Here is a 20,675-nt window from a genome sequence, read left to right as displayed (position 1 = left end):
GACCAGTAAATAAGCAATGACCGTGTAACAAGAACCAGAATTAGGGGAAGTACAGATGAGGCACTGGGGGATAATGGTTAAGTTCTGCACCCAATTCCAGCACAGGAGAGGTTGAGGGGTTCTTTCACATCACCAATTCTCAGCCACCAGCGGGTGTCCTACAATTCAGCTCGATTCTGACACTGTCTACCCAGAGATAGCATCAGATTCCACAGGTTAACAGCTCAGTCCAATAAGACAAACATAAATAAACAAGCCTACGTTTATTCATTCAAATCTGAGTATCATGTGTCAGACATAGCTCAGTGCTTAGCACTGTAAGAAAAAGAGCCCAAGGCCAAGAGATAATAAAAATAAAAACAGGAACTACTAAGAATGGAAGCTGAATTGGCTCTCTGAGTAGGGGAACTAGCAAAATAAACCACCAACTAGCCTAACCAGAAGTATGCCTGCTGCCACATTAAAAGACTGCCCACAGCCCCTAAGACAGAAATACTGGCATGTTTTCCATCTTGGTTTTATGGAGTTTGCCGAATGGAAGCTCTCAGCCTGGGAGAATCAAACACAGTTTCAAGGCATTTAGAACTAGAGGGAGCTGCTGGTGTGACTAAGGGAGATCCTGTTGCAATAGATGATGCTGACCAGATCTGTGAAAATGGCCCGGGGCCACCAAAGGGGGAGAGGAAGAGTACTGTGGACAGTATTGTGTGCACTCTCTGTTTTTATTCTCCTGGCATCTGAGTTGAATTAGGAGATTATTTTGTACTGAGGTGTCTTTATTTCATGGAGAAACTGAGTGAGGGGAAATGGCAGAACTTGGTGTCCAGTGAGCCATGGACTTTCTAGGGCATGGCTAGGTGACCAGTGCCACTCTATAGGCACCTTGAAGAGGCACTCCAGCCTCTTTTTGCCATTCTTCCTGTCTTAAAAAAAAGAAAAAAAAATTGACTACAAAAGTAACATCTTAAATCAGACCTTTCAGAAAAATATACCATGGAAAGTGTAAGTTCTGTTTTTTATCCCCTTGTTCTTTCCAGATTTAGCAAACCGTTGGCCCAGGTTTTTATTTGAAAATCTCTTTTTAACTTCAATTTCAGCTCCCCACTTGATAGTAATTATATTTTTAGTAACTGTGGCTTATGAATGTATCTATGAAGACTACTAAGAAATCAGTATTTTTCAAAGACAGCATCCAGGTAGACTTATTTATTTATTTGTTTGTTTGACAGAGGTCACAGGTAGGCAGAGGCTTAACCCACTGAGCCACCCAGGCGCCCCAGCATCCAGGTAGACTTAAAAAGTTACCACAGATGTGTAGGAGTTGCCGAACATACTCATTTAGAAACAATTATTTATATGCATTTCCTGTGCAAGAACACATGGATGCCTAGAAGGATTAAGATGTAGAAGAAATTAAATGCCCTGTAAGACTTGACCTGGAAGCTCAACCTTATAAGGAGGGAACATGAATATCTTCCCTCTCTTCCGCTCATTTAATCTACATAGTTTCCCACTCTTTTAACTTTCCTGCCTCTCCTTTCTCATGCAACCAGAACCTCTGCCTGGCTGATTTGGGGCATTTTGCTCAGGACTGGTAGGTGAGTCTATAAGAAAAGCCACAGTATTTAGGGTATACTCATTTGATTATGGCTTTGACTTGCTGGAGCTCATCTCTTAACCTGACTCTTTCATGTTCTGGAAGCTCCCTTACCAAACCCAGGGCAGTAACTACTACATTTCTCCATGCCATGAATAGCTGCTTTTTTTACCTCATTTGCTCCAGCATTCCCTGCCCTATTTGCTGTTTGGACTGTTAAAGATAGTTGGAATGTGGATGAAATATAAGAAGCTTATCACTTTCTTCTTAGCCTGCTCCCTGCAAGATCACAAAAATGGCCCTGTGATTTCCACAGGGTCCCCAGGGCGCCTATTGTCTTACTCCAGGAGTAAAAAAATGTACACTCCAGACATAGTCAGCATCCAGTTTGCTATGTATATTTCTGTATTTTACATACCATGTCTTCAAAGTAGCTCACTTGCTTTTTCGTTTTAAGGATTCTAAAATCAGGATGACTTAAATTTTATTACCTATAATAGAGCATTTTTTTTTCTTTTCCTGAAAAGCTTAACATATCCATGATCTAGAATTTAGGGATTAAAGCATTTCCTAAATTTCAAATGAGTATTCACTCACACATCTGTAGACCTCTCATGGGGTCTTTGTGAACACACGCACACACATATATACAAAATGCCCACTTAGAAGCCAGCCTGACCTGCCTCTTGTCTGTGCCTTAGGTTTCAGAGCACTGTGCAGGTGAGCAAGCTGCAAGACCTCGTCAACCGTAGCAAGACGGCCAGGTGCAGAGGACGGTTTGTCTGTCCAGTGATCCTGTTCAAGGGCAAGGTAAGAATATACCATAGCCTCACACTCCTTGAGACCTTCTTCTGGGGTAACTGATTTAATGCAAAGTGTGTGGTCATCTTCTTCTTGGCGTTTGCCAGCCAAGTGTTGGGTGATTACTGGGTGCCTGGTGCTGTGCAAAGCAGGCCAGAGAAACAGACCAATTCTTATACCAACTTCCAGGGAAGTCTCTCCCCTTCCAGGGGATAGTCACACCAGAGTACCCCACCCTGTGTGTGTGTGTGTTTTAAGATTATTTATTTATTTGTCAGAGACAGAGAGCAAACGAGCACAAGCAGGGGGACTGGCAGGCAGAGGGAGAGGCAAGCTCCCCGCTGAGCAAGGATCCTGATGCAGGGCTCCATTCCAGGACCCTGGCATCATGACCTGAGCGGAAGGCAGATGCTTAAACTGAGCCACTCAGGGGTCCCACCCAGCCCTGGTTTCTGGAGCCAGTCTGCCTACGTTCAGATCCTGGCCCTGTTACTTCCTGCCTGTACAAGGCCTCAGTGTCCTTCTCTATAAAATGGGAATAATAATCATGCCTACATCAAAGGTTTATGAACTAGATTAGATCAAGTAATTGAATACATTATTGTTTGTTCGTTCTTTCAGTCTTATAATTTACTAAGTGTTTACTGAATGTGTTTTATGTTTCAGGCCTTAAGTAGGCCTAATACATCAGTGTGTAGACAAAAATCCTTACCTTCATGGAGTTGATACTCCAGTGACATTAGTTAATTTGGCTCCCCAGTGTGGTCTCATTTACCTGTCTTTTTTATAATCCTTTGATGTAACTGATGTTCCCATTTTGCAGATGAAACAAAGTAAGTAACTTTCCAAATTTACCAAAAGAGCTGGGATTTGAACTGAATCTAGAATTCCCTCAGGCTACTACACTGAAAGATAGGGTCCTCCGGTGTGGTGTAAGAGGAGCTTAGACAACCGTGTGGAGTGACTCACCAGTGGCCTAATTAAGTGAGCAGGCCATGGCTTGAGAGCACTGGAGGAAAAACAGAACACTCACTGGCAGACAGGGGAGGGTGTTCCTAGCAGGTGGTGCAGCATGGGAAAAGACATGGAGACAGGAACCGAAGGGGCCAGGACACCTCCCTGGCTGGTGTGGAAGGTGTGTGCCAGGCCAGAGAATGGAAGGGATTGATGACAGGAAGCCAAATGCTGACCAAGGTGCTTGCATTTGCCAGTAGAGCAGTGTGATTTTTGAGCAGGGAAATACAGGAGGAAAGTAGCTTTTTCAGGAGGATTAGTCTGTGAGGAGCAGATGAAAGTAGGGAGAGCCTGGAGAATAAGAGGGGAGCAGATGCGGTCTCTCTCTTTGGTTGGCAGGTACACAAGCACGTGTGCTGTAGCCCCAGTAACATGCAGAATCCAGCTGTGGTTACCTAGTGTGGATTGTCGAGTGTCCGGGCAGTAAGGAGGAGAGATATGAGGCTTGCCCCCTTTTGCCTTTCTTTCTATAAAATGGGAGAAGGGCAAATGTGAAAGGGGAGTTAGGCAAGGGGACACGAATGAAGGCTTTCTTGGAGAGGTTGATTGTAGGGAAGAGCTAATATGGAAGTTCCTGTAGCTGATCATCTTACAGCTTTTCTTTTCTTTTCTTTTTCTTTTTTCTTTTTTTTAAAAGATTTTATTTATTTTATTTATTTATCTGACAGAGATCACAAGTAGGCAGAGAGAACAGGCAGAGAGAGGAAAGGAAGCAGTCTCCCTGCTGAGCAGAGAGCCCGATGCGGGGCTTGATCCCAGGACCTTGGGATCATGACCTGAGCCGAAGGCAGAGGCTTCAACCCACTGAGCAACCCAGGCACCCCATCTTACAGCTTTTCTTTTCCCCTCCTACTTTGGAAACTTTTCGTGTTCCTGCAAGTTATTGGAACTCCAGTTTAAAGACCACTGCTCTGTGGAGCATAGTGCTTGTCACTAGAAATCATATAGGTAATACTCAAATCTCAAATCAGTATTTGCCCAAGTGTGTTCCATAGAACAGTAGTTTTAAGGATACACTCGTGTAAAGCATTTCCTGTCCGTGAATGAGAAATTCTGCGTACCTGAGTTGGCCTGACCACAGGCCCCACTTTCATAAAGTCCATTGGTACATGTACACTGATCTAACAAAGGCTCTGGAACGTCTTCAAGCAGAGACACCTGTGTAGCTTTGTCAGGTCCGCTGTTTCTCCTTTGTGTGTACACTACAAGTAGGGAACTGAATGTGTTTGAGAAGGGCCACACTGAAGAGCTGAACAAGTGGGGTTGCTAAATGGCAGATTGTGCACTTACAGACTAGGCAGGCCTGTGAGAAAATAGCCCTAAGCCACTTGATGTCCGAGGAAGACCAGTGAGTTAGAATTATTCTGAGGAGTCCTTGGCATTCATAAGTGTTTATGAGGACTTTCCCATTAATCCTGCTTTCTTCCCCTTTTACACCTTCTTGTCCAGGCAGCATGATACCATTTCATACCTTTTGGCTTCCCCGACACAATCAGTGTTCACTCACTTTTTACCTCTCTACATGTGCTTCATTCTAATTGTGTGTTTGATGTCTGCCATTTCCTCTCTGCCCTAATCCCTTTGAGGACAGGGGCCTTGTCTGACTGTTGTCCTGCCAGCACCTAGCAAAGTACCCACCCGGCTTAGAAGTGGAAACTCAGTTCCTGCTTTTGGACAAAGCAGTAGTGGGCCCTGTGCTAGTGTCTGGGGTGACAGAGATGAATAAGGCGGTCCTTGTCCTCATGGAGCTCAGTGAGTGGCAGACATGTGAACAGCCAACAGAGAGGGAGATTAGAAAAGGTGGGAGAATGTGTTGTGTTTTGAAATGGGGATCTCATTCTTAGATGTGTGGCACACGGCAGGCACTTGGTAACTGGTGCGGGATAGCGGTGTGAATTACCAGTACTTCAGAGGCAATACCTCTGCTAGGTTGGGGAAGGCAGGTATGTTAGGAAATGCTTCCTTCAAAACTCAGTTCAGAAAAAAAAAAAAAAAAAAAAAACTCAGTTCAGTATGGCTAGTGCGACTGAGGAACTAAATGTTTGATGTTATTGCAGTTAAATTATAGCTGTAACAATGTGGAATTTTTTTGTTAAACACAGGGCTACTTTTTTTCCCCTTTAAATGCTAAAAGTAAAAGGGCACCTGGCTGGCTCAGTCAGTATAACATGTGGTTCTTGACTTCAGGGTCATGAGTTCGAGCCCCACATGGGCACAGAGATTACTTAATTTTAAAAATCTTTTTTAATTAGTAAAAAAAAAAAAAAAGGCTAAAAGTAAACCATTCTAGTTGAGATGATGTGCTGAAAGTATAAAATACAGATAGAATTTTAAAGATTTAGTACAAAAAAGTTAAATATTAATGATTTTTAAAGTGATTATATGTTGGCATAATATTTGGGATATAATTGGGTTAAATAAAATATAATATCAAAATTCTTTAAAAACTCAGTTCAAGCATTTAAGGGTAAGGTGCTCTCCTCTGCCATTTTCTACCCCAACACTTGTATTTAGCTTTCAGATGATTAAAATTGGGACAGGTCATCTTTTTTTTACTCCCTTAAGAGATGGGGAGTAAAGGTCTGCCACTTTTATTGGTGTGTCCAAGGTGGTTACTAGATAGGCAAATCCTACAGAGCAGTAGTCCTCATGCAGAAGTAGAGGCCACTCACAATTAGATAAATGGAGAGCATTCACAGTGCATCCTGCTTTCTCAGTCAAGAGCTAAAGAAAGAAATGATGGGGCTCTGGTTTAGAGCCATGAGGCTAAGGAGCAGGTCTCAGGAGTTCAAGTCTGTAGTACAGTAGAGCTTCTGCCAGGTACTGCCTGAGGACCTTCCTTCAGAGGAGGCTAGTGCCTTACTTGGGGAATTAGCCAGCTTGCCTTTTCAGTCTCATGAGTCTGGGCCCATGTCTTGCTGCCTGACTTACCAAAAAGGCAAGGACGGATCTAAGGAATATGGGAGGACTGGGACAGAAAGAAGTATCTGAACCTAGGAAGGAGTTCAAGAAACAGTCTCAAAATCAGGAGCCAAAGACAGTGTGTGTCTCTGCTCTGAAAAGATTTAACAAAATAAATAAATAAATAAGTAAATAAATGCAAAGAGTGAGATTTGGTGTTAGCAACTTAGATGATGGGGATGGGTGGGTATGATAACACACACCAGTTAAACTCAAACAAGCTTTCCCACACGGATGCTGAAGATGGTGGAGGGGCAGGTCCCTTGTTCAGTGGCAGAGGCTACCTTCCGGGCTGCTGGGTGGCCATCGTGGCCAACTAAGTATGGCTAGACTTGAAGTCATGTGCTGTGAGGGCATCAACGTATCTGGCAGTTTCTACAGAAAACAAGTTGAAGTAGCCGGACTTTTCTCTTCAAGCGGGTGCACGTCAACCCATTCTGTGGCCCCTACCACTTCTGAGTGCCCTGCCGCATCTTTTGGTGGACAGTGCGAGGCCTCCTGCTCCTTCAAGACCCAGTAAGGCCAGGCTGTTCTGGACCGCCTCAAGGGATCCTGTCACCTTATGTCAAGAAAAAGCAGGTGGTGGTTTTTCCCTGCTCCCAAGGTTGTATTGGAAGCCTACAGTAAAGTTTGCTTGGTTGGAAGTACCAGAGAGTAGCAGCCACCCTGGAGGACAAGAGGAAGGAAAAGGCCAAGATCCATTACTTGAAGAAAAAGCCACTCCTGAGGCTACGGAAACCGGGGGAAAAGAACCTGAAGAAGAAAATTGACGAACGCATAGAAGTCTTCAAGACCCACGGACCACTGGTCTGGTCCCAATAAAATTGATTGTTTATTTCAGGGGTTGGGGGACCCCAAAACAAGCTGATGCACCTCTATTGTCTTGCTGTCAGAAATCAGACTTCCCTCTTAACGTGAGAGTTTCTCAGGTCTAACCCTGGGGATTGATGCTTCCCTGCTATAGTTTTCTACTTCCCTGCTCCCCATTCCTGGGATGGTTCCCTTAGAGCAGCTCTTAACAGGGGCTTGAGGTGGGTCCATGGATGGACTTGGTAGAGTCCAGGAACCTCTAAAATGTAAGTTTTAGAGGTGCATACATTTTTTTCTGGAGATAATTGATCATTTTCATCAGATTTTCAAAATGTTTTTGGACCCAGAAAAAATTAAGCAGCTCCCACCAGAGTGCATCCTTCTCAGGCCAGCAGGAATCCCAGCCCACATCCTACATCACAGGCTGCTGGGACAACCTTCCCACGAATCTCTTCTTGCCCCCAGCCCTGAAAAAATATCACACCCTGCCTTAGGTTGTATGGAGGTTCCTTTTCTGTTATCCATCCATCCCCCAGGCTGTCATTACTTCAAGAGAGCTAGAAGGTGACCTGGTGATGCCCACTCACATCCCTTTCCTGTAGCAACAAAACCTTGTTTCTCTTATTATCTAACAGATAGAGAAGAAAAAGAAGGCCTCAGGCAGTATTTTGCACTCTTTCGGGGACCTGCTTTACATTGCCGGTCTGTGTGACACATTGAGAAATGAACTTCACCCCTCTCTGTCATTCAGCTGCCCTCCTCCTTAATATAAACTCACAGCCACCTCACTGCCATCCCTAGCCTTTAAACTCTGGGTTAGTTGGCCTACCCATTACCACCTATCTCCTCCCATGCCCCCAACCTTACTGGATCTCATCACAGTTTAAAGATACATTCTTTCTTTCTTTCTTTTTTTTAAGATTATTTATTTATTTACTTGATAGAGAGAGAGAGAGCGCGCACAAATAGAGAGGCAGGTGGGGGGTGGGGGGGAAGCAGGCTCCCCTCCAAGCAGAGAGCCCGATGCGGGGCTCAATCCCAAGACCCCGAGATCGTGACCTGAGCCAAAGGTAGAGGCTCACCCTACTGAGCCACCCAGGCGCCCCTAAAGATAAAGTCTTAAAATTAGATTTTGAAGTTCAGTCCAGTTGCCTGGTTTCTAGGAGTCTAGCTCTCAAAGTGATCTTTAAGTAATGAGGCAAAGAGTGAAAAAAAAAAAAAAAAAGCTCAGTTACAACTACAGCATTTCCTTGTTGAGGAGAGAGATGTAATGTAATCAAAATAAAACTAAACCAAACCCGAAGGTTTCTCCCTTAATTGATTCCTGCTTCCGAGGTTGCTCATCCCAGTGCTGAACAGTTCCAAATGATGATTAACACAGGCTTTGGAGGTAGATGGGTCTAGATCAAATCCCAGCTTACCCCTCCTTGTATGGCCTTACATATCATGTCACCTCCCTGTGCCTTCTGTGAAGTGGCAGCAGTGCGTGCCACCTGCCACATCTACCTCATGGGCTCGCTGAGAATTCACTGAGAATGTAGTCTCAGTGCCATGCCCAGAACACACACATAGTAACATCGAATCCTACACACATACACATGGGACAGCCCCTCAGTCTGACTGGTATTCTGGTGCCTCTTGTTTGGGAGAGATGCTCCCTTGACAGGGTGCAGATTAATCTGTAGAGTCCTGGGTGTTTCTTCAACTGTGCGTACTTAAGAAAATCATCTTGGCCATTGGCCCGAGGGTACAAACTTGAGAATCTCCTTACAGCAGAGTGATTATAGTATTAATATTGTATTCTGTGCTTGAAAGTTGCAAAGAGAGATGATCTTAAATGTTTTTACCACATGAAAGAAATGATAATTGTATGACATGATAGAGCTGTTAGCTAACGCAATGGTGGTAATGATTTTACAATCTATAAGTGTATCAAATCAGCATTTTGTAAACCTTAAACTTAGACATTTGTATGTCAGTTATATCTCAATAAAGCTGGGAAAAACAAGAACACAAAAAAAAACCCAGAAAAGCATCTGAAAATGCTGTTTCTCTTCCAGCACATTTGCAGGTCGGCTACCCTGGCTGGATGGGGGGAGCTGTATGGACGCACTGGCTACAACTATATTTTCTCAGGTGAATACTGAGCTACCTCCTCTGACTAAGAACAATAGTCCAGATACAGAGAATAGCCACCCACGCTACAGTGGCATAGGTAGAGAGTATGAGCAATCTGGGGGGAGACCGGGACCTTCTCTTCATCACTCAAAGAGATGCTGGGGTAAAGAAGGCTGCCAGGCACACAGGACATCTGATGCCAAAGAGAGAGGGCGGTCCTTGGGGGTGGTGTCAGAGTGGTGTGGGAGGAGCTTGGTCAGGAAGCCCTGGGGGTGGAGCCCTGTGCAACAGCCTTGGTGCTGACAGGTTTCTCTGGCAGGGGGTGCAGATGATGCCTGGGCAGATTCAGAGGACATCACCGAGGAGGACTGCGCTCTTCGGTCAGTGCCAGATTGTTATGGATCTGGGCTTGTATGGGGGTGGGATATCTGACCAGTGATGGGCATTTTCATACTATGTTCGTCAGTGGTGCAGGTGAGTGCTTTGGCTCCTTTCCTTCCACTGCTAACTCCATGTCCCGGAAATAGGGTCATTAAGGTCCATCCCATAACTTCTCACCAGAGCTGATTTTAATGGCTGGCTAAGCAATCTCTCTCCCTCCTGGGCAGTCTCTCAGCCCCAGGGTCAGCAGGTCTGAGACAAGGCTCAGACGTCTGTTTGTGTGTTCAAGCCCTGTTGGTTACAGGGTGTGACCAGGATGCTGACAGCCAGCCTGCTGGGTATCACACAGCACACCTGGTACCACGGCACAAGGCAAGGGCTGTAGTCCCCATGGGGAAGCCTAAAGACTATAGATGTTAACACAATTCATCAAGTTGTCACTGATTCCATAATAGAACTTGATAAGAGAAGTATTTTAGGCCCCCTTAAAGGGAGGAAATGGGTTGGTTCACACTCTTCTACCTCCTTTCCAAATGTTTTTAGAAAATGACCCCCGAGGATATTTTGGAAAAGCTCCTTTGGATGGTCTGTATGGTGGAGAGTCTTTAACTGGTGTCAGGCATCTCTGGAATGCTCACAAGCACCTTAGTAAGATCAGTTGCCCAAAATCGTGGTTTGGTGCATGAAAAGGCATCTCACTATGCCCAGTTCTGTCTGTTCGTTCCAAGAGCTGCAGCCCTGGCTTGTGCTCAAGAATGTTTGGCTCTTCCCCTGAGATCAGACAATCTCTGCCTCAGCCAGGCCGTGTTCCGTAGCATGCACTGTTCTTGGCGAGGAGACTGCTGTGGACAGCAAAGCAGTGGGCATTGAAAAATTAATGGTGACTGTGTATTCGTTCTGCTTTTGCCTTTATCTGTATGACTGATCAAAAGATAGCCTGGGGGGATTTGGAAAAATTTTTATCTCCTTGCTTCTTAGACCTGCTAAGTAGAGGGAATTCACTTGCTAGTATTTCATGATCAGTTGCTAAAACAGCTCTAAAAAGTCCATCTCCAAGCAAGCATTTCACTCTGTTACATTATGAGCAAATCATGTGGCTAAAAGTGGTCAGAAATGGGAAAAAAGGGGGGGTGGGGGGAGATAAACTCTAATGGAAGCTCAGAGACTCTATCAGCCACCAGCTTGCTGCTTTTTAGAACTCAGATTATCTAGTCTTCGGGCTTAATGTCAAGCAGTGCCAAAAAGCTCTTTCCCAGTTCCCGGCTGCAAATTGCTCCTCTTTGAAATATGTCCCAGAGAGCAGGGTAATCTCTAGAAAGTCACCTTCCCTGAAGCCAGCTGTCCTGTCTTGGCCCTCCCTCCACCTTACAGAGAAGGGAAACAGAAATTCTTGCCAATGACATCTGTACTTCCTTGAACACGTTCCCTACCCCTCAAACTTCTCTGAATGAATGTGCAATATAGCTTCTCCCTTCGGCTCTTTGTTTCAGAAGTTCCGACACACATCTTTTTGATAAGGTTAGAGGCTATGACATCAAGCTTCTTCGGTACCTGTCCGTCAAATATATCTGTGACCTGATGGTGGAGAACAAGAAGGTGAAGTTTGGCATGAAGTAAGTACAGGCCACCTCCTGAAATAGGCAGAGGTGATACGTTCATCGCTCTTCAGGTCAGTGATGGTATATAAACTTACCAAGGGCTTGCCACATGCCAGGCCTCGTGCCGAGGGCTTTCTGTACATCTTCTAGCTGTATCTTCAAACATTCTTGCAAGGCAGGTTCTGCTGTGCCCCTCTCGCAAATGAGAAACTAAAGCACGGAGAAATTAAGTAACTTGCTCAAAGTTATGGAGATAAGTAACTGAGGGGCCGTGAGTCTCTAACCTGTGCTCTGCTGCCTCCTCCTCTTAGATGTTCTTGAAGATTCATCCCTTGGCTCCAGGTTCTGTACCACGTCTGGTAGATTAGAGTCTCCTTCAAGTAGAACAACAAAAACAGAAATCCGTATATATACCCAATTTTTACTTCACATATGGACCAGATCTTGATATTTGATAAGGCAAAAATTGAAAATAATGGAAGCTGGGTTGAGGGGATGAGATTGTAGAAGTCCCCCCCTCCCCAATTTTTTAATTTTTTCATAATATTGGTGTTATTTATGCTGAGGTTGTCTTAGAAAATAAGGCATACTGTGGCCTTACAGCTCAGCTGTGTGTAGATACCTGAATATTCCCTTCATCTATCAGAATGTCCTAAGTCTTTCCCTTTCAGATGCCATTTGTCCACCCTGTTTAGGAGTGTCCTCAGTGAATATTGGAGAAGGCAGTAGAGGCGACAGTCCCCATGAAGCCCACTTTGGACAGTGTGTCAGTTACTTGCTGTCATGTCATTCCACCCTCTGGGTTGGGGTGGTTGTGCTGCCTTCATTTGTGGGATTCAGCGGGAAGGTTGTTGTGGGTGCCACAGAATTGGAGGGTAACCTCTCTTGCTTGTTAAGTTAGAGTAGGGGGCAGAGAAGTTACATTTCTTTTCTTTACTTTTTTTTTTTTTTAAGATTTTATTTACACACTTGACAGAGAGAGATCACAAGTAGGCAGAAAGGCAGGCAGCGAGAGAGGAGAAAGCAGGCTCCCTGTAGAGCAGAGAGCCCGATGTGGGGCTTAATCCCAGGACCCTGAGATCATGACCTGAGCTGAAGGCAGAGGCTTAACCTACTGAGCCACCCAGGTGCCCCCGAGAAGTTACATTTCTTAATTGTTCAAAGTTAGCACTGCTACAGGGAATCATTCCTAGTTCTGAAGACTAGTTTCTTTAGCAAGAGGTTCATTTTACGTTGTTGTAATACTCATTGGGGAATGGTGCATATGTGTTGTGATGCCATAACACATTGTGTCCTGTCTTGTAGTGTAACCTCCTCCGAGAAGGTGGACAAAGCCCAGCGCTATGCCGACTTCACTCTCCTCTCCATCCCGTATCCAGGTAGGGAGCTTTTTTCAGGGTCTAGTCTAGTGACAGGTTTCCTAGGACTGGGGGCTCTCAAGAGGCCATCTATACTTAGGTACATAGGTATCCTAGAGCCTTCCTGGAGGAACTTGTGTTTTGTGTTGTCTTGTTTTAAAGTTTTATTTCTTTGAGAGAGAGAGGGGGAGAGAGAGGGAAACTAAGCAGACTCCTTGCTGAGCACTGAGCCCAACATGGGTCTCAATCTCATGACCCTGAGATCCAGACCTGAGCTGAAACCGGGAGTCAGACACTTAACCGACTGAGACCCCGGCACCATGCTGCGCCACCATCTGCCCTCTCCCCCAGTGCCCCACCACCCCAGAGGATCTTATGCTGATCAGCATAGGACACCATGGCTCTCAGTTTTAAGCTTTCACACTTAGGGTAGGAAACTGTCCTGGAAGGCACTTTCTATTTGGGGTCCAGGGATTAACTCCTGGCTCAGGTACTACTACTGCTATAACCCTGAGCAAGTTACTTCACCTCTCCAAGCCTCAGCTTTTCTCAGGTGTCATTTGGAACTTGGAAAGGCTTAAACTCAAGGTTTTGTTGTGAAGCTTAGATGGGATCATGTTTGTGAAAGTACTCTGTGCAGATAAAATACTATTTCAGCATAAAACATTACTGGCTACTCTGTGTCAGCAACTAATGATGTTGCGCTGGCCTTTGTGGTTGTGAACCTTTGAATGTCTGTCTTGGGATGATCAAGTTATTTATGGAAATTTCTCTAAGTGAGGCCCTAGGTGATGAAGAACATGATTGCCGTGTCCCTAGTTGTACACCGTTGGTGACCTCACCATGTTGTAAACACTTTGGTGTACACAGAGCTAGCTGCATTTGTCTCTGGTGCCCTGATATGTGTGAGACCTGTGGCCAGGGCAGTACTGAATGTACTGGATAGTACATTAGTCCAGTTGGTAACATTGAAGCTTTCTGACAATACCTGCTTGTTCAGCAAGGGAGGCCAGAAGAGCCCTAATGTCAGCACAAGACTTTGTCAACAGCAGGAAGTGTTCTCTCTCTCCTTGACATCTCTCTTCTGCTTCTCAGCATCAGCTCTGGCTTCCATCCTGTGCTGGACCTTGTCCTCTTATATTGGGGCCACAGAGCTAGTAGCAAAAGCTGGCCAGTGACAACAGGTTCTTGTACAGCTGGGTCTTCTCACTAGAACTACAGGGTTATCAGTGCCTGGCAGGAGAGGGTATCCTCCCCATTGTGAGCTGGTGGTATTCAAACCATGACCATTGATAGCCCGGCACTCTTACCGTAGTGGCCTCTCCTGGAGTCTCTCTTCACTCTTCTCTGCCAGCTTAGGGGTTAGTGCCATATAGAGCAGGGCAAGGGTCTCAGCCTTATAGTTCTGTGTGTCTTTGAAGATTTTATTTATTTATTTGACAGAGAGAGATCACGAGTAGGCAGAGAGGCAGGCAGAGAGAGAGAGAGGAGGAAGCAGGCTCCCTGCTGAGCAGAGAGCCCGATGTGGGACTCGATCCCGGGACCCTGAGATCATGACCTGAGCCGAAGGCAGCGGCTTAACCCACTGAGCCACCCAGGCGCCCAGTTCTGTGTGTCTTTGAACAAGCACCTCAGCCCCATCTCACAGTGGCTTCATCCTCCATAAAAATGAGAGTAATGGTGCTTATTTCAAGGTAAAGTCCCAGATTTATCCCTAACACATGCTCAGTAAACACTAGGCTAAATGATGGGTACACAGGGAGGAAAGGCTCAGGGAAGTTCCTCTTTCCTGAAAGCTGCTGGGGCAGAGGCAAACCATGCTGCTGCTGCTGTGGGCTTGACAGTCTCAGAGCCACATTGTGACAGAGTGCCCCCCGCCATGACACCCCTGGCCCCCCTCCTCCACACAGAGTGTCTGTGCTGGAGCAGTTAGATTTTCAGACCCAGCTCCCAACTCCCAGGAGTTGTTTTGGGGGTCTGCAGGCCAAAGTACTCTGCTGAACAAGAAGAGTCAGTGCTGTGTGAGGAACCACTCATCGCTTTCTTTGTTTATATTTCCGTTTTAAGTAGAGTTTGGTTTAGAAAAAATAGTTTTGCTAGAAGTTTGCATACCACTGCCCCAGAACTGTAGCACCATATCCTTTCTGCTGTAGTGTGGCAACTTGCCAGAAGACTCCCCAAATCTTAACACCCGTTGACCCCGTGATGCAGTAGGCCTTAAGGCAGCCAATATGGGGCTGAACATGTTCATCATGATGTCTGGTCATACTAGCAGAACATGAGAAGCATTCTCATTAGTTAGAATGGTGATTACATAGTCATAGAAAAATGCTTAGACTTTTTGATACAGAAAGATGCTTAAGATGTGAAGCAGGACACAGAATTGTATAGTACAATGTCAATGTCAACAATGTAAGGGAAAAAATGCTTTCACAAAAGGACCAGCAGGAAATAGCCAAAATGGTAAGATGCTACAACCTGTGAATTTTTTTCCCTGTTCTTTCCAAGGTTTCTATGTACTACATCTGATAGTTGTGTGTGTGTGTGTGTTAGTGGGAGGGAAATCAATAGGATCCAAATCAATAGAAACCATAAAGCCAGAGGTGGGGGAGATGCCATCACACATCCGGGTAAGGGGATGGGGGAAGCACTTTTTACCTGCTATGCTTATGTTCTTGAATTTCTTTACAAGTCTGGATTACTTCTTCTCAAGGAAAAGAAACAGTTCTCATTACTGAAACCCCAGTCATGAGCCGCGCTTTGTAGCTGTTCATGGCATCTCAGCTGAGTCCTCTGAAGACCGTGAGGCCAGCCAGGCGCTCTGATGCTCTCAGTTCTAACTCTGTCAAATGAACTTGGATTTGGACTGGCCCTTGACCCGGAGAAGTGTTCTGGGAGCACTTCCTTCAACATACCAAAATAGCCGAAGACTCAGCTGCACAAGTCTGATTGGTTTTTTCCTTGAGCCAGTGGCTCTTTTCACCCCCACTTTTGGTCTTATCCCTCTTGTCTCTCAGTGGGTTCAGGAGCCTGTTCAGGTAATGAATGTCAGGCATTTCCCTGGGTACTGAATCTATTTTAAGTCTATCCATTTCTCCCAAGAAATTGCCTCTGCATCACAGGCTGGCCGGAGCTCAGCCCTGAGCCTGCAGTGTTGATTTGAGCAGGTCGAGTTTGGGGAAAAAAACAGTCCTTCAAAGGAGCTCTGATCAATAATTGGTGGCTTTTCTAAATCTGGGCTCATAAGCCCAGGGCCTCTGTCTGATATTTGTATTTCTTCTTTCTGCCAGGGGGGCACCCTAGAATAGACTGGATTGTTAGAGCTGAGGATGGTTTCCTGACTTCTCAGTCAGCAGTGAGGCCTTGAGGGATTAGAGTGCAGAAATGTGTGTGGAATGGAAGCCCAGGATATAGGACATGGGCTGCATTTCCAGACCTCCTTCTCCAAAGGAACCTTTCCTATCTTCCCTGGGGTGGCCTCACACAGGAGGGGAGGTTGGCCCAAGAATAGCTGGGCAAGTTTCATGTGAATTTCTTTGGCCTGTGGCCCCCTCCCCAGAATTCCAATAGCTCTTTATTGCCATTGGGTGGGGACCTCACTAGACTTGGACTTGTGGCCAAAGGCATGTGGCCTCCAAAGTTTGTATTGGTTCTGGTTGAGGAAGTGAGAATAACTTCAAGAAGCTACATTGAAGTGCCTTCTCCCACTCTTAAGGTCATAGCAGCCCCAGGATGCTCCCCGTGCTATGGTGGATGAGTGAGCCTCATTGTCTGTGAGCCAAGCAGTTGACCATAAGCAGCAGGGCTGGCCGTGTGGGCCCTTCCTGTAGCAGCAGCAGCAGCAGCAGCAGCAGCATGGTATAATCAACCACCATTATTTATAACACTAATGGCTATCATTTGAAAGACATCTGTACCTGTGCTTGCTAGTGTTTTATATGTTATTGTTTCATTTTTAACCATTTCATAAATGAGAAAATCAAGGCTTAGGGAAGTTACACCACCTGCTTGCAGTCACAGAGCTAAGTGAAAGGCTGAGATTTGAAGCCGAGAATGTTGCTGAAACCCTTTCTCTCCACAGTTCCTCTCTGTATTCCTGAGGGCCTACTCTGGCAGAGTTTCTTACAGTTTTTCTAGAGAATGAGACAGGAAAGCACCTCTCAGCGAGGTCTTTTGGAGATGGATATGTCTCTTGAGCACCTGTCATGTTTCAGGCACTGTCTGTGGTCTTTTCCACTATGTGACCAGAGGCCTGTGAGGTTGGTGATAGGAGGGAGAATGATCCTCAGTTACTAGGGAGGTGGCTGAGAAAAGTGCTGTTGTCACTCAGATCGTAAACCACGCTTTGTTTGCTGGCCGTTGGCACTTCAGGGACAAGTAGGACAAAGGACCTGAAATCAGGGAGAAGTGACCAGTATCCACTGAGCCCAGATGGATAAAGATACAAAGAGGTCTGCAGGCTGACAGTACCTTATCAGGAAGGCTTGTAACTGGAAACCCAAGGAGCACTAGCTCTTGCCTGTCCGTGCCGGTCCACAGCCGTGTCAGCTGTGGTCACATATGGGGCCCACCAGTATGGAAAAGCTTATGACTTGGTAGCTGCTTTGGTCCTTTAGCACTGAGAGGCATCTCAGGAAGCTGGGCTAGCAAAGGTGATGTCTTAACTCTGCCCTTTTTTTCCAGGCTGTGAATTTTTCAAGGAATATAAGGATCGGGATTACATGGCTGAAGGGCTCATTTTTAACTGGAAGCAGGTATGAGCAGTAACAATCATCAACTTGGGTCTTAACATTTCTTTGCAAAGGGAGGGCATGGAGAACAGCTTGCAGTCTTTTTGGGGAAAACAACTACCTTTTCCTTTCTCTTCTCTGCCATGGATGAGTATCATTATTTTCCCTCCCTCTTGTCTTTATGTGTACATGTTGAAGTTCTCATATATGCTTTCCTCTCTCCTTTTAATTTATCCCTTTCTTCAAAGGTTTTTTTTTTTTTTTTTTTTTTCTGGGACACCTTCCTCTCTGCTCTATCATCTGTGTAAAAAGTGGGACCAGCATTCTGTTCCTTTCCCAGTCGGCAGAAGCCGGCCACGGGAGCCTGCTGGATGCTGACTATAGATTCATCATGTCTGTTTTGGCAGCAAACACTAGAATGGCCCACTGGAAAACTCCACTTGGAAGCAGTGTCTAGTCCCTTTGATTTTAAAACTGTCCCTCCGAGGGCAGCATATGTTTCTGGCCCAGAGAAGGCAAGCACTGTGGAGGGATGTTGTGCCTGCCTTTGGTAGCCACAGCTTCAGGGTTATGACCTGCCTGTCACCATGGCTTCTCCTGGTGGCCTCTTGCATCTCACAAGTGTCTTTCTACCCCCAGGACTATGTCGATGCCCCACTGAGCATCCCTGATTTCCTGACTTCCTCTCTGAACATTGACTGGAGCCAATATCAGGTGAGGGGCCTGACTGGAGCAGGGCAGTTTAAGGGAGGAGGATGGAGGGGATCCCCAATGCCTGCCCCAGAAGTCCTTCATGCAGATACCAGAAGGTCCGGCTGGTGCCCTCTGATCTCTCACACACAGCCTAGGAAAGAAGGAGCTGCTTATCCATTTAGCTCTCTCCCGATTTGCTCTTGGCCCAGAAAATCAAAGCTTTCTGATCATGACTCACTCAAAGATTTACGTCTACCAGCAGCTTCTGTTTCCAGAGGACCTCATGGAGTCTGTTTTTCCAGCTCTGGGCTTTAGTGACTTTTTTCATTTTTCCTTTTAAATGCATGTTCTGCCAGAGGAAGTGCAGAGCTGTCTGACCTCGTTTGATTATAGAAACTTTAAAATTATTTCTATTGTGCTCCTCTCCCCTCTCCCCATGGAAGGGGCCCCAGTCTTAAGCATGTTTAGCCCAGTGTAGAAACCTAAAGGCCATCATCAGTTTCCTTGTCACTTGCCTCAGTCAGGACTAGTAGCCTTGCTCTCCCCACTGCCTTCTCCATGTCTATTCCTTCTGCCTGACTGCCACTTCTCACCTCATCTTATCTGGCTGCCGCACTGCCTTTAGGATTCAGCTCCAATGTACACTCCAGGAAGACTTCTCCAGTGTACCTCCCTTCCCCTCTCTCCAGAGGGTTGGACGCCTATATCTGCATTTCCATTGACCCTGGGCATATCTGTCATGGAATTTTCCACTGATTTGTAATCACTGATGTAGAGATCTGCTTTTCCATCTCTGGTAGACTGAGCTCCCAGAGGATGGGGAACCATGGGTTGGGCATCCTCAGCATAGAAACTGGCACGGAGCCTAAAGCCAGACAGTCCAAGCCAGCGCCTACCTAGGAAACAATCTATTTCCCTCCCTTTTTTTGCCCCTGGGTCTGGGCAGTTCCCATCCAGCCTTGAGGTCTCCCTCTGGCAGAGAGGCCAGGAACACCGATTAGGCAGCTGTGTGCCCCCATATCCCCTTGAGCTTTATGTCCTGGTCTGGTCTGTAAGTGGTCTGTAAAGGCAGAGGCTGTGCTTATCTTTTACACCAGCCCTTGATTACAAAGTTGATAACTGCATAACTATTCGAATGAGTTAGAGTGGTATCAGATGTTCTCTATGCAGGTACTTCTGCAAGAGGGAACTTAGGAAGAAGAGCAAGCCAGTTTTTTGTTGTGCCCTGGAAGCCTAGAGAAGAAATGGTTTAGGGGACCCTATCCCCTGGTCTCAAGTCCTAGGTAGTACCTAGACAGATTGAATGGCCAAAGGAACTTGCAGATTTCCTTCTTAATTTGTTGTATGCAGAGGTGTCAAGTGGGCCCGACCCCTGGCCACCCTTGCTCTTCTTTCTGGTACCATTCTGGTTTTTTGTTTTGTTTTGTTTTTAAGATTTTATTTATTTATTTGACATTGACACAGTGAGAGAGGGAATACAAACAGGGGGAGTGGGAGAGGGAGAATTAGACTCCCCCCCCGCCCCCCGAGCAGGGAGTCCAATGTGGGGCTCCATTCCAGGACCCTGGGATCGTGACCTGAGCCGAAGGGAGATGGTTAACGACTGAGCTACCCAGGCGCCCCGTGTTTTTTAAGATTGATTTATTTTAGAGAGTGCGCAAGCATGTGCATGTGCACACAGGGGACAGAGGGACGGAGGAAGAGGGAGAGGAGAGACAATCTCAGGCACTCGCCACTGAGCATGGAGCATGACACAGGATTCAAGGTTCAGTCTCAGGCACTCCCCACTGAGCATGGACCATGACACAGCATTCAAGCTCATGACCCTGAGATCATGACCTGAGCTGAAACAAAGAGTTGGATGCTCATTCCGGCCAAGCCAGCCAGGAGCCCCTCTGGCACTATTCTTCTGATGCATAAACTGGGCTTGATGAACTACTTCACTAATGGTGCGAATAGGGGTTTAATGTGTTGACACTGCTTAGGATGTCTGTCCCTTTAGGAAGGAGTCCTGTGCATCTGAGGAGTAGTTCTGCTTAGTATCTCCAGGCCCTGGATCTAGGCCCGAGCTTGCTTGGCCCTTCTCTCCAGGCTTTATGGTTTTGAGCAAGTGGTCTCACTTTCCTCTAAAAGTAGAGTTGACAACACCCATTTCGGAGTTGTGCCAAGGTTCAAGTATGGTCATTCTATGAAAGTGGTTCTTAACTGAAATGCCAGATCAGTTTTAATGATGATAATTCAGAAGTGGGCTGCTAGCCTGTTAACTCAAGGACATGAACACTAATAAAATTCTAGGCACAAAAGTAGGAAGGCAGGGCAGTGCTCAGCCACGTGGTCTCACTGGGCCTCCTACCATCCTCTTCCTCAGCCAGGTATGTCAGCCCCTTCAGCATGAGTGTCCAGGACTCCCTGTTACTCCTCCTTATCTCCCTCAGGTGACCTCATCTACTGTCCACTCCGTCAGCCCATTGCTATCACCTGACCCAGGATTCTGGGCCAAGCCTTTCTTGGGGATCCACATCTACATCACCTCTTACCAGTGTCCCTTCATTCATCCACCTTAAACTCAAGCTGTCTGAAATGGAATTGGCCACAATTGACAGCATCACAGGCC

The 20,675-nt window shown here is 46.1% G+C and overlaps 1 protein-coding gene and 1 pseudogene across 4 annotated transcripts in view; both read left to right on the top strand.

Annotated features, from left to right (window-relative positions):
- The window catches only part of MTMR14 (myotubularin related protein 14), a 45,946-nt gene that overhangs the window by 4,917 nt on the left and 20,354 nt on the right, over positions 1-20,675 (top strand). For 3 of the 4 annotated variants that reach the window (XM_044253069.1, XM_044253066.1, XM_044253070.1), the window contains exons 3-9: positions 2,299-2,407; positions 9,244-9,319; positions 9,621-9,681; positions 11,173-11,295; positions 12,586-12,659; positions 17,322-17,392; positions 18,008-18,082. In XM_044253069.1, coding sequence (XP_044109004.1) covers positions 2,299-2,407; positions 9,244-9,319; positions 9,621-9,681; positions 11,173-11,295; positions 12,586-12,659; positions 17,322-17,392; positions 18,008-18,082 — 589 coding nt within the window. The remainder of the gene's footprint in view (positions 1-2,298; positions 2,408-9,243; positions 9,320-9,620; positions 9,682-11,172; positions 11,296-12,585; positions 12,660-17,321; positions 17,393-18,007; positions 18,083-20,675) is intronic. The other variant, XM_044253068.1, reaches the window with a different exon arrangement.
- Positions 6,350-7,342, top strand: LOC122909233 (annotated as a pseudogene).

This window comes from Neovison vison, chromosome 6, assembly GCF_020171115.1.
Source record: "Neovison vison isolate M4711 chromosome 6, ASM_NN_V1, whole genome shotgun sequence".
Lineage (NCBI taxonomy): Eukaryota > Metazoa > Chordata > Mammalia > Carnivora > Mustelidae > Neogale > Neogale vison.
The sequence above is the reverse complement of the archived record's forward strand: the minus strand, read 5'-3'. Positions and strand labels throughout refer to the sequence as shown.